Below are 13537 nucleotides of genomic sequence, written 5' to 3' on the forward strand. Positions count from 1 at the left end.
GATGAGACCGCTGCTCAAAATATGCATAAGGTGAAACGCTACAATACTCAGCTAACGCGGCATAAAAGAAGAAAAGGAGCAAAGAAGCCATATGCCAAGTAACCATAGTCCGTGAGAAGACGGAAGCATTGGCATTCAAAGACGAATTAGATGGATTACCAACGCAACGTAGGAAACAAACTTGATATGAGTACGTGCCTATAAAACTAGCCAATCTGTAGTCGCCCGTTATGCTGTGGAACGATACGACGAAAGAAGAGAAGTACAATTTTGGGCCTTCTCCACCGCCAGGAGAGTAGAGAAAGGAACAAAGAGCGCACAGAAGAGCGAGAGAGGGAGGGGGATGTGCCATACGTTCTCTGCCACTGTTGGGGCTCGATTGACAGTTTGAAATATGCACTAGCGTGGACCCGCCATCTGACGGTTGATATATTGTTTATTTCATTCGCCGGCAGATGGTGTGCACGTCAGGACACACCAAGTACTGTTTTTAATTCGTTTTGGGTTAGTCAGAACTCTTTACGCCAGCATTTATCATTTCAGGGCTGTGGAATCGAGGAGAGGTGAGCGGCGGGGCAGCCCTGCGGCTATTGGGGCTGTCTCCACCATGGAGAGACAAACGAGCCCGTCTTCGGGCTTTATGCAGTAGCTCGGCGGCGATTTCCAACTATGTGGCTGAGAGGTTGGCTCATGACGAACGACTGCAGCAGGGGTGTCGATCTGTTTTCCTTTGCGAGCGTCCTGCTCCCCTCCCCCATTAGTGTTGAGTTCGCCCCCCCCCCCCCTACCAGCGTTGTCTTGCCTGCGAAACATTTCTTTGTACAGATGTAATCCGGACTTTTCATCGATGGATTTGTGGGATCGGACCTCACGCTAAGCAGTGCTTGTCGCGTGAGTACTGACCCCTATCATCCCATCGTGAAATTTCAGATCAACGACAAAATTTGTTAACGAAAGTTTAACGTGCCGCAATGCTCGACACGGTCGGTTCTGCCCTTCGAAACCACGTGACCTTAAGTGCGGCCGCTGCCACCGGCCGCAGCCCGTGCCTGTCAAGGATATTTTTGGTTGGAATATTACTCAAATATAGGAAAACGCTTGCAAAGTCCATCTTCTTTGGACATCATTTAATTGTTCATAACCACTTTGCTGCTCAATATACGAACTCTTTAACATGGGATACAACTATTTAGAAATTAAACTTGCTACTCGTCAAAATAAGCACGTTTTCACCCAACAAAAAGTGAATGGGGCTGATATCGACCAAGGTAAGTACAAGCTGTAATAATGTACAGTATTCCTTAAGGCACCTAGCCGACATTTTGTAAACGCCTTGCCCTTCTGTACCCATGCCCGTAATTGTTCCCAAATCTGCGCTTAACCCAGGCCTTATCCATTCCTTACGGACACCAATGGCCTTACATGGCCTGTGAAGCGCTTCACAGACCGTTTTCAGACTGCTCACCGGCGAACCTATGAGCCTGGTAATTTTGAGATTCGTTAGTGAGTTGTAGTCGGGGTTCGGGACACGCTCCTGCACTGAGTAGTTGGTTTCGTGTCGTGATTTGTTTCGTTGTAGGCTTCATCTTAACAGACGCTCCAAAACGGCCAAAGCGCGCATCAACACCCAGTTTTGTTGATACGGTTGTCCGTTTGCCCCTCGGTCAGAGCATATTAGCCTCATGTTTTTGTGGTGCCAGGTCGACGAGATCTAAACCCGGCATCGACACGTGTTATTCAGCTTTTAAGTTGGAAAGTACTCGTTCTCTATGGTAATCCCATTGGGATATGAAATCATGATTTTACTGCAAGTTTGCAGGAAAAGCTGGCCCTCCAATGTCTTGCACGAAAATGCACAACAGCTTATGCGGAATAATTTTTAAAGATAGTGTGCCACATTGATAATACATTTCAAAACATGCCCTGGTGAAACCAAAGGACTAGGAATACCTGATGCTACCACTGATAAGTGGTATTATTATTGTGACATTACTGTGGTGCATTGTAAAACCAACAGGGTGCAATTATTAAGGAGTGAGTACATCTTTATTGATTTCGAGTTGAAGTTAAGTGGCCAGAGATTTAACACAGCATTGCATTTTTGTCTTTTTGTAGCCTCATATCTCATTTTTTAATGGAAGATTCTGACTAGTAGCAACAAGACATTCAAGCGAGATAATCGCCGCAGCCTTTGCGACTGTATGTGGATGGTTCAGATCGATGTCGTTTAAGATTTACATGGAAATGTTCATGATGAAGACAAAATCGGCTTTCAAACAGCATGATCATATTCTTATGTAAGGTTATTTGTATCCAGCTACTCCATCGATTGTGCCATCCACAAATATCACTCAGTCCTGGGCTCGACAAAAACTTAATAAGGTTTTTCGTAAAACTGAGGTGTGTTAGTCAAAACAGTTCTGCTATTGATGCATATGAGCAGCATCAGCGGAAAGGAAGCATACTGATTGTCCCAGCGGGCGGTGCAAGCGATGTAGCTAGGTCACTTAGGAATGTTTGAAAACGTGCGTCAGTAGACCGCGTGATATGTCGCTGGTTGTTTCCTGTTTTATAAACACAGCCTTGCGGCGAGTTGAGCATCCAAGCAAACGAGGCTTCCCCAAAGCTTAAGTGCGCTTCGAAAAGTGTCATATTCTGGTAAATATAAAAGGGGAGAGTTCCAAGTCATAGTATGATGGTTCACTTAATTCGAATGATAAGGGCCTCACATATGAATATTTGTCCTGCATAGGGGGATTCGAGCTCGCACATCATATATTGCACAAACAGTTTGGTCATTAAGTGCGCTGTGAACGTTACATAACGCGATTGGAAAAAAAGGAAATGAAAAGTGCTGCATTCATAGTGGTGGGCAGGGAGCCCAATGGCACTTCTGCCGTCGGAGCGGCTACTTTAAATCAATTTTCTGGCTTTTCGGTAAAAATTTGAGAACACTGATAGTGCCGTCAAAATTGCTTAAGTCTTATCTCACTATGGATGAACAGTGCTGAAAAGGTGGGGTATTGAGCTCTCTAATGTTCACATATGTGTGGGCATGCGATCGGTGGTTACAAAGATATTACTCGCCAGTAGGTGGGACAACCTGGATGGGCTGGGCCCCTCGACTCGGAAATATTCTCACAGACATGTTCGACTCGCCCGGCCTGCAGACTTTGACAAACCAGAGCTGGATGTATTCTGTTACCTAGGGGACACCTAAAACAGAGTCAATGATTGCTGCTTTTGCAGCGCCTCTACAGCGTGGAGAAGCCGTTCAGTGAACTCAATCAACTGAATGTTTGCTTCAAGTGTGCATCCATGCAGCGTGGCAGAATCCCAAACATAGCGGTAGATCCCTTGCGTTTGCCCAGACAAGCAGCGATCACTTCCCTTCTGGTAATGTATGTTCCAGCACCTTCCAGGTTGATCGGATCCGCATGGTGTTCTCTCCTGATCCTGACGCCTCCCGCCGCTGGGGCAAAGCTTCAGGCGGCATCGAAACTGATGGCACGGGCGAGAGCTAAGCGTGTGCTCAATGCACTAATATGAACCTTGGTTGTTTAGTAAATGACGCATTGCAACTTTGTTTTTGTCTGCGCTAGGAGACGCAGAGAGCAAAAACCGAGTTGTTTTGCTATTTGTTAGAGTCGCTGGCGCTGAAAAGGTGTGCTCTTGTTGCCCAGATAAACCAATAACGCAGTGGTGAAACTCACTGCATGAAACCCACTGCCTTAGCTTTGCGTATCCAAGTGCAGCCGTTAACGATGTCCCGCTTTCCATAGAGCTGAGAGTAGCAATGATATGAAGTGTGCGGTTTGATGTCGCTATCAATGTTACTCAAGTAATTTAGCGTCTAATTAGCGCACTGTGTCGTTGGATTTCTGGATGTTGAAGCGTGGATCTGGATGGGATGCATCTTACTTATGTTTTGATATATTTGTTTGAATAATTCAGTTTCCAGTGAGCTGTTTCACCTAGTGCAAGCATGCGATGCACAAACCCAGATTCATTTGCAGCTTTTCGGTTGGTGTGCAATGCCAAAAACTAATCTATATACAATACTTTTACAACTTGAAAATATGCGCCTCATTTCCTTAGCGCTGGCTTGGGTCATGGTTGGCTGTATGCGAAAGCGTTTATGCTCCACATAAGAACACACGGCGACTAAAAACCAAATTTTCAAGACCTGTCTTATTGTATATCATTCCCTCGCAGTAATACATGAAAATAATCATAAATTTGAGTTACATGAAATTTTCCATCAACGCATAGCCAAGCTATGCATGTAGGCAACGAAATGATTCTGACCGCAAATATTGCAACTAATAGATCACCTGGCACCAGAAACGTGAAGAAATAACAGGACAGGATGTGGTGTACGTCTTGTATTAATGTTTATTCCAACCCTGTTCCACACTCCTTGACCAGTACACTTCGACACTGTAATATGGGCTGAGCAGTAAACACCCTTACACCTGACAACGCCCTATGCGCTGGGGCGACAATCGGGTGACTCGAGTCCTTCACACCTGGCAAACATCACTGAAATGTCCGCATCCTTTCATAATGGACAGATCACCTATGAACAACGCGTTGGACAGGGACGTCGCTACAACCTTCACTGACGCGACAACATATTGCTAGCTTTGTGGCACATGTTTGAACGGGCTTCTCTCAGGTATGCGAGGGTCTTTGGCATCTGGCATTGATTAAGCCCTTGCAGACGCTGAACGGGACAGCGAAAGAGCGGCTCGGCGCCGCTCTGGTACTAGACGGCACTACATCCTCCGCTATTTGAGCATAGAGATCACGACCAGAGCAATCCGCTCTCCTCTTATAGGATGTTCAGCATGATCACATCACGACGCGCACGAGACGATGACCCGGAACGTCTGCCCACCTCCCGAGGTCGGGCCATGTGACATAGGCGCTCGGGCGGACTGAGGGTGACTTGACGGTGCCTGGTCCTCGACCCGCCTCGGGCCACTCGTCCTGGCCCTGCACATCCGCCTCGACGTCGGGCGTACGGGCGCGGCAAAGCGGTCGATCACAGGTCAGCGGCTAGGACGGCAACTTCCGCCGTCGACTCCTGGATGTCAACCGACTCTCCTCCTCCTCGAGGAGAAAAACGAATTGTTGTCCTCAGTGGCGGCCGGCTCACCGGCGGCAGTGCCCGGCTCGTCGAAGAACGCGTTGTCTCCGAACGTGCCGGCCGTAGCGTCAGCGCCGTCGCCAATGGCGAGCACGGACGAGTCCCCCGCGAGCCTCAGCAGCTCCTGCAGCTCACCGGCCGCCGCCGTCGCCGCCAGCTCACCGTCTGCGTCGACGACGCCGTCCAGCGCCCCCGCGACGTCGCCGGCGCCTCCAGCAGGCTCAGCCGGGTCCAGCCCGAAAGCGGCCAGTATTTCCGGGTCGACGTCGCTCAAAGCGTCTGAATCCGCTGGTGACTGGTCGCCTCCTGGTGTCTCCGCTGCGGCCACACCGGCTACGTCCGCGGCAGGAGCTTCTGGACTTAGGCCAAATGCTCCCCGCGTTGCTGCATCTACGCCAGCAAGCGAGCCTCCTGTGTCGGCATCTGGCACACGGGCCCTGATGTCGGCGCCAGCTAGTGAGTCCGCATCCGCCGCTGATGTGCCTTCTTCACGTGCTGTTGCCGGCGCCGGATTCTCGACATTGGATGAGCCCAGCCCAAAGGCGGCTAGGATCTCAGGATCGACGTCAGCAAGTTCGTCAGCGGGGGCCGCAGCCGTGGCGTCGCTGTCACCGGCGGAGGCGCCACCGGAATCGCTCGTCAACCCGAATGCGGCTAGGATCTCAGGATCGACGTCAGCAAGTTCGTCAGCGGGGGCCGCAGCCGTGGCGTCGCTGTCACCGGCGGAGGCGCCGCCGGAATCGCTCGTCAACCCGAAGGCGGCCAGGATCTCCGGGTCGACGTCAGCAAGTTCGTCAGCGGGGGCCGCAGTCGTGGCGTCGCTGTCACCGGCGGAGGCGCCGCCGGAATCGCTCAGCCCGAAGGCGGCTAGGATCTCCGGGTCGACGCCGGCCAGTTCGTCATCGCCGTCGGTCATGTTGCCGCTCGCCGCCGCTCCCGTCATGCCGTCGTCGTCGTCGTCGTCGCCGGCGCCCAGGAGAAGGCCGATGAGCGGGCCGAGGCCGCCGCCGCCGTCTTCGCCGTCGCTGTCGGCTCCCAGCACCGATTCGAGCAGGCTGCTGAAGTCGGTGCCGTTGCCGGTGGGCTCGGGGTCGGGAAACACGATGCCCGGATCGCGCGCGTACACCTCGCCATTGATGGTCTCCGCCAGCACGGCGTTCAGGTCGACGTCCTTGAGCAGCTTGGCGACGGCGTCGCGCGCGTCACGAGCCGTCATCCGGGCCAGCAGGCGCTTTGAGACCTCTTTGTTGATTTGTCTCTCGGCCAGGTTGGTGGCGACGGCGTCGAGTGGGCCCAGTCCCGACAGCTCCAAGTGGATTTCACTGCGGATTGAGAAAGACTAAGAGGCTGGTTGGAGCAAAACGTGTAGGGCTGGTGAGCTTCACACATGCATAATGCTCTTATACCGGCCCGAGGGAACCGTTAAGGCTTGGTGAAAATAGCTAATAGACCCGTCCTATTTTCACTCTGACACCAGCTTCCCGACGGATTTTATCTACTTCCTTTCAACGTTGGGGAGAAGGGGTGACTGCACTTTTTTGCCTAGAATCCGCCCCTCACCAGCTGAACACAAATCCACGTCCGGGCCATCACCCTGAAATGTTGGACATTTAGGCTGCTGTATGTAGCGTGATGCAAAACGAAGTGTTTTGGCAGGCTGATTACGTTCTGAGAGCCCACGTTCACTAAGCCGAATGCCGCTTACCCAATGTGCAGGATGTCCAGGCCAGTCAGGTAGAGTTCCATGTATTCGGCATCTAGCTGCAGCTGAACACGTAGCTTCAGCTTTGAGATAAACGCCCACAGCACAAACTTCTTCAGCTTGTTCATTATAACCAGCTGGGACTTGTACGCTGCCTGGTGGATAAGTTACACTCAGTATGTGGGTCCACCGATAGGTGGCCCGACGGTATAGATAGATACCTTAAATCTATTAATTTGCGGTGGAATTTGCGGGGCCGGTGTTGGGAATGCCAGTGAGGGGAAACACCGGGCTGCATGCATCGGGGCAAAAGGAGGCCCCTTTTCACCGACGCTGCAGCAGTGTTGAAACTGGTAACATCACTCACTACGCAAGATGCCAAATAGCATTAAGCGGCACGGGTGCCTTAAGGTTGATGGCTTAGACCACCCTGAGTACCCTCACCTTGGTTCCAAAACATTTTAGGGCGAAAGTTACATGGTGTGTATGCTCATAAGAACACGCTGCCTTTTAACGCTCATTACATGACGTGTCCGTCACTGTGAGCAATATATGACGTGTCCGTCACTGTGAGCAATATATGACGTGTCCGTCACTGTGAGCAATATATGACGTGTCCGTCACTGTGAGCATTACATGACGTGTCCGTCACTGTGAGCATATATGACGTGTCCGTCACTGTGAGCAATATATGACGTGTCCGTCACTGTGAGCATTACATGACGTGTTCGTCACTGTGAGCAATAGAAAAGAGCCTGTTACGTATACCGGTACGGGCTCTTTAGCTACAAATGATTGGCAGGCGAGTGTGCAGTTTCGGCACCAAATATCACAAGGGGAATGTGACATCACATGTCCTGCACATTCCTGCCCGTAGTGTGAGAACAGGTTGAGCTTAAAGTTCACTCCAATATAGCGAGTGGGCAGATTGGTGTTTTTTCATACCAGCACAACGTAACAGCGGGGTAATGCGTTGTGGCTGTGCACTCATCGTCTCTCTCGAGGCTGCTGTCATTACCTTAAGATGGTGGGCGCCGATTTCAATGGTGAATGTAAAATACTCCTTGTGCCGGGAGATGAGAGCGTTGCTGACGCGTTTCATGTTCTGTAGACCAAACAGCTGGCCGTGGAAAAGCTGGACTCCGTTTCTGAACCACTTCCACAAAACCTGTGGGTAACATAGGGATTATATACGAACGAGCACTCCACACAAGACACACACGAGTGGACTCCACTTCGTAATTGCAAAGGGTCGTAGATGGTGGCCAGCTCACAGTCCCACAAACATAGCACCGTCCTCTACAGTTGGCGGAGGCAGCTGGTCTGCGGCTCTGACCCGCTCGCAGCACCCTGTATACAGCTGGCAGAGGCAGCTGGTCTGCGGCTCTGACCCGCTCGCAGCACCCTGTATACAGCTGGCAGAGGCAGCTGGTCTGCGGCTTTGACCCGCTCGCAGCACCCTGTATACAGCTGGCAGAGGCAGCTGGTCTGCGGCTTTGACCCGCTCGCAGCACCCTGTATACAGCTGGCAGAGGCAGCTGGTCTGCGGCTCTGACCCGCTCGCAGCGCCCAGTATACAGCTGGCAGAGGCAGCTGGTCTGCAGCTCCGACCTGTTCGGTCAAGCGCCATTTTGAGCAGCCTTAGAAGTAGCCCCAGCCGTCGGTAAGACCGCCTGACAGCGCTGTGAACGATGGCAGCCGTCGGTAAGATGCGCCTGACAGCGCTGTGAACAATGTCAGTCGTCGGCGGATGTCACCTTTTTCCTGGCGATGATGTCCTGCATGGGCAGGCCGACCCGCCTGCCGCGCAGGTTGTTGCTGAGCTGGCTTATGATGCGGTCGACCAGGTGGTTGTTGGTGATGGTGGGCAGATAGTCGTGGTGGTAGCTCCCGGAGTCGTCATCAAATCTGGGGTACAGTCGCGGATGAAGTGAGGGACAGCGGGCAAGGTCACGACAGACGGTGTCAACCGACGACGGTAGTCGGCGGCGCGGGTTAGGGGCCGGTGGCGATGGACAGGCATGCTGTTCTGTAGAAATCTGATAGAGCACGTGGCTGCCTATTGTCGTCACTAGACAAGCACCGCAAGCCGCATGGGATGCTGGACTGGGGACGAGTCCTCTCTCGCTGGAACGAGATGCACGACTCAAGTAGGTTTATCAAAGCGCACCTAATGCTGCAGATCACATGACATTCATCAAACGATACCAGCCGCAGCCAGAGCAGAGAGACACGAGATGCGTGAAGCTATTTGCCTCCGTCGCATTATTTACGTATCCTTTTTGCCGGCGAGTATCAAAAATGTCTAGCTAAACTTACCCGAGATACAACGCCACAAAATTGGGCAGCATGGTTCTCCATTCGAAGTCCCTCAGGAACTTGTTTCCTCGCATAACCAATGAGGGAAGTCTCTCCTCTCGGAAAGTTTTGATGAAGTTGCGTAGAAAGTCACCAGACATGTTGTCCAAGAACTGTTGGGCGAGATCCCCAAAACCAGATTCTTTCAAGAATCCCTCAAGATTTACCTGAAAACAAACACCTTCGATGAAACCTGTCGAGTAAGGAAAGCAAAGAGTCGAAAAGCAGTGATCATCGCGGGCCCGGGTGGGTTCTGTGGATATTCGAACATTGTACGGATACTCCTAGATACTGCGCCGTTTTATGATGAGCTACCGGTAAGTCGCTACATAAATCACGAACGATAACTGTAAAAGCTAGCAATTACAATGAATACACTTCCACAGCCATACGCGCGTCCTGCTGCTTGTGTACTAACAGCACTCCTTCCGCACGCATGATTTTCTGTTGAAAGTACCTTGTGTTTGAAAATGTTTGGATCACACCACTTTTGGAGTCCACGCCTGTAATGCTCGACGTATCGGGGATGTAAAACCAATTGTCATTTCCAGTTGATATTCAGTTAAGACGTAACATGTCGCAGAAGCGGACTAAGCCGCAACGGCTACACGTAATTACGTGGCGCGCACCAGCTTGACCACCCGACAACTATTATGCTATGCCGGACGCACTCCAAAGGAAGCAATCGCCGAGCTATCCGTCTCTGCACGCGGCTACCCTTCACATCAGCATACAGTCCAGGGTGAACTTTTGCTATCAGTCAGTTGTCAGCGCGCGCGGGCCAATCGCTTTCCCTCGCATGACGGGACGACATCTTTGATCAGGGCTGAGCTGTATATCTGACGGGGTCATCTGTCGCTGCCTGAACGGAGTGTCGGGGACACCGACCGGCGCACGGGCATCCGCAGCGCTGGCAAAATCCCGGCCGGGACTGAAGCCGACGGCTGGGCCGACCTTCAGCGCGGAGCCCTCCGGATGACTCCGCGTCCGGCCTCCAGCGCGGAGCCAGCCGGATGACTCTGCGTCCAGCGCGGAGACCGCCGGATGACTCCGCGTCCGGTTACACCACGCGTAACCCGTTCGCTCGTCCAGCTTTCTCAACACTAACCGGCTTACGCTCGCCGTAGCGTAAAAAACACGCGTCTGCCAGGCCGACCATGGAGGCGACAAAACGCGCGTCTGGCAGGCCGACCATGGAGGCGACTCATCTCGGGCATGGGATTGGCTCAAGCGCGGTGCAATAGCGTGGAGTCGTGCTCGCGTCAGCCGCGGCGGATCGTCTCGGCACTGACCGTGGTGTTGCCGATGCCCAGTGTGAAATCGACGCGGGTGATGTGCAGCCGGTCGTAGTAGAGGCGGACCTGCACCACCAGCTTGATGTCTACGTCCTTCAGCTTCAGCCTGCGGTAGGCAACGCCACATTAAGGCAGCCAGCCCAGGCCCAAGGCTGACACCATGACACGGCGCGGAGCCGTAATGCGTTACTAATTCCGCTGATTTAGTGAGACATCACACTGATCACCGGTGACCGGACTGATGACATCAGCAGTGTCAGCGGAAAATGGCGCCGTTTACAACACTTCTTGAGATGGCTTCTAGGAATTTGCAGCGCTAAAGCATGCACAGCTTGCTTTACGTTTGCAAATACGGGTGACTGTTGACAGCATTACCCGTGCTGCACATCCCTCGTCACTGCCAGGGAGAAGGGCGTGTTTTCATGTGACCTGAAAGCTCGTGCCAGCGCGGAAAACATCCTTAAGCGGACGTGGTGATGCAGAACTCACCGAGTTATTGCGCGCGATGGCGGGCAGCCCAACTGCACACGACACTCACGACCGGGGACCACAGCCTGTGAGCGAGCCACGCCAAACTCGACCCGACACTCACGACAGGGAACCAGCGCCTGTGAGCGAGCCACGCCAAACTCGACCCGGCACTCACGACAGGGAACCAGAGCCTGTGAGCGAGCCACGCCAAACTCGACCCGACACTCACGACAGGGAACCAGAGCCTGTGAGCGAGCCACGCCAAACTCGACCCGAAACTCACGACAGGGGACCAGCGCCTGTGAGCGAGCCCTGCCTCTGACCTCTGACCGCACATCCCTGACCTCAGCAGGGGCCAGGGGAACAACTTACGTCAGAGGGCCGGCGCCGGTAAGCGGGAACAGGCCGCTGAAGGAGCCGTCCAGACTGTAGCGGCCGTTGACGGTGACGAGCGGGATGCGCGCGTCGGCCACCACCGTCAGGCCGGGCAGGTGCACGTCCGCGTCCAGCAGCTGTAGGTCGCTGAGGCCGCGCGCCGTCGCCTCCGTGATGTTTCCAGCCAGCCTGTGATCAGCGCGGCTCAGGTCATCTCAGGACGACTCAGGTCATCCCAGGCTGACTCAGGTCATCTCAAGCCGACTCAGGTCATCTGAGGCTGACTCGGGTCATCCCAGGCGGACTCGGGTCATTTCAGGCCGACTCAGGTCAGTCAGTGCAGTCGGCGGCGCAGGTCTGGCCAGGTCTGGGAGTCTGGCTTTCGCCGGCGCTGTGTGTAGTCGAGTCAAACACGCCCCGCTGCGACGGGCCACATACCGCGGCGTGCGGCGGCAGAGCCGAGGCAATATTTGAGATGCGGATCTATGTTTTGACGGGAGTTAGAAGCTGCTGCGGGTTTACCCAAAAACGTGCCTTGCGATGTCTCATAAAAGCATAACGAGGCATAACCCTCGGCTGTGGAGAGATTTGGGCCTGGAGATAGTCTCAAAGCAGGGAGGCTTTAGATCCTTGGATAAGTTTCACCTATGAAAGGACCGCATCTTCAACGTTGGGCTGATCTCCAGTTCCATAGTAAAAGAAGTTCTTTGGCCAAATGTAACGGAAAATTTGTACCGCTGTTACTCGGGTCACATTCTCCATTGCTTTTCTTTTCATTCCTGCATCGTTTGATGGTCTATTTCTTGAACATCGTGCTTTCCGAAATCAATATGTTAGCTTCCATGTGGCCGGTCGCCCATAGAATCTATGGTCTATGCGTCATATTTAGATCCCAGAGGTCATTTTGATCAAACTGCCTGGGATGCAAATGGTCCAAATTGTTGGCGAACTTTGGTTGAATACGGTATGGTTGAAGGATTATGATCTGGCGAATGGTTTGACTGAGCAGGTAAAAAAGTAATTCGTCACTGTCATCAGAATCTTTTCCTTGTCAGTCAACCATAGTGCAAGCGATTTCTCTCCTCTGCTTTACTAAAAACGCTGCTCCGTTACTCGCAGTGGGTTGAATAACAATTGCCATAGTCCCCAGACGCAGAAACAATGTCAGGCATTTGCAACAAACGGCTGCAGGGCAAGAGGAGTGATCAGTTGTAGAAATTAAGAATATAAGCAACTAGCTCCTCTGATAGCAAAAACAAAACGCTGTCAGCTCTTCAGATTGAGGATATTTGCCGGTCAACGCCACAGAGTTCAGCAAAAATTAAACGGGTATACCCATTCTGCTCTTGACAACGTGTGCATCTTCCCCACCCAAATAGCGGGGATTGTCTCGCGACCATCGCCGAGCTAGTGGGAGGTTGCCTAGCGTGCCGTCAGATGGCGGTCCGTCGCCGGCTCCGGCGCCCGGCACTCACTCGATCACGTCCATGGTGAAGTTGACAGGCATTTCGCCGAGCTGGTACGGGTCGAGCGGGCCGACGCCGAGCCGCGGCACCCCCGTGCTGACCAGGTCGCGAATCCGATTGCGCCGCGACAGGATCGTGTTGCGTGCGAACGCGGCTATCTCCACCGGCGGCAGGATGCCACGAATCAGGGCCGGGTCCAGCGCTGCGGCAGAGCGGGGCACATGTGAGGGCCGGGTCCAACGCTGCGGCAGAACGGGGCACATGTCAGGGCCGGGTCTAGCGCTGCGGCAGAGCGGGGCACATGTTAGGGCCGGGTCCAACGCTGCGGCAGAGCGGGGCACATGTCAGGGGCGGGTCTAGCGCTGCGGCAGAGCGGGGCACATGTTAGGGCCGGGTCCAGCGCTGCGGCAGAGCGGGGCACATGTCAGGGGCGGGTCTAGCGCTGCGGCAGAGCGGGGCACATGTCAGGGGCGGGTCTAGCGCTGCGGCAGAGCGGGGCACATGTCAGGGGCGGGTCTAGCGCTGCGGCAGAGCGGGGCACATGTCAGGGGCGGGTCTAGCGCTGCGGCAGAGCGGGGCACACATGTTCAGGGGCGGGTCTAGCGCTGCGGCAGAGCGGGGCACATGTCAGGGGCGGGTCTAAGCGCTGCGGCAGAGCGGGGGCACATGTCAGGGGCGGGTCTAGCGCTGCGTGGGCAGAGCGGGGCACATGTCAGGG

General features: G+C 53.7%; 1 protein-coding gene across 1 annotated transcript in view; it reads right to left on the reverse strand.

The window, feature by feature from the left end:
• Positions 1–4370: 4370 nt before the first annotated feature.
• Positions 4371–13537, reverse strand: part of LOC119108545 (uncharacterized) — a gene marked incomplete in the record, with an annotated part of 16292 nt that continues 7125 nt past the window's right edge. Inside the window, 9 exon segments of the mRNA XM_037232136.1 lie at positions 4371–5705; positions 5814–6474; positions 6858–7009; positions 7873–8022; positions 8612–8762; positions 9174–9379; positions 10505–10613; positions 11351–11542; positions 12829–13021. Coding sequence (XP_037088031.1) covers positions 5097–5705; positions 5814–6474; positions 6858–7009; positions 7873–8022; positions 8612–8762; positions 9174–9379; positions 10505–10613; positions 11351–11542; positions 12829–13021 — 2423 coding nt within the window.

The sequence above is a fragment of the Pollicipes pollicipes genome, unplaced genomic scaffold (genome assembly GCF_011947565.3).
Source record: "Pollicipes pollicipes isolate AB1234 unplaced genomic scaffold, Ppol_2.1 Scaffold_6686;HRSCAF=7923_pilon_pilon_pilon, whole genome shotgun sequence".
Classification (NCBI taxonomy): Eukaryota; Metazoa; Arthropoda; class Thecostraca; order Pollicipedomorpha; family Pollicipedidae; genus Pollicipes; species Pollicipes pollicipes.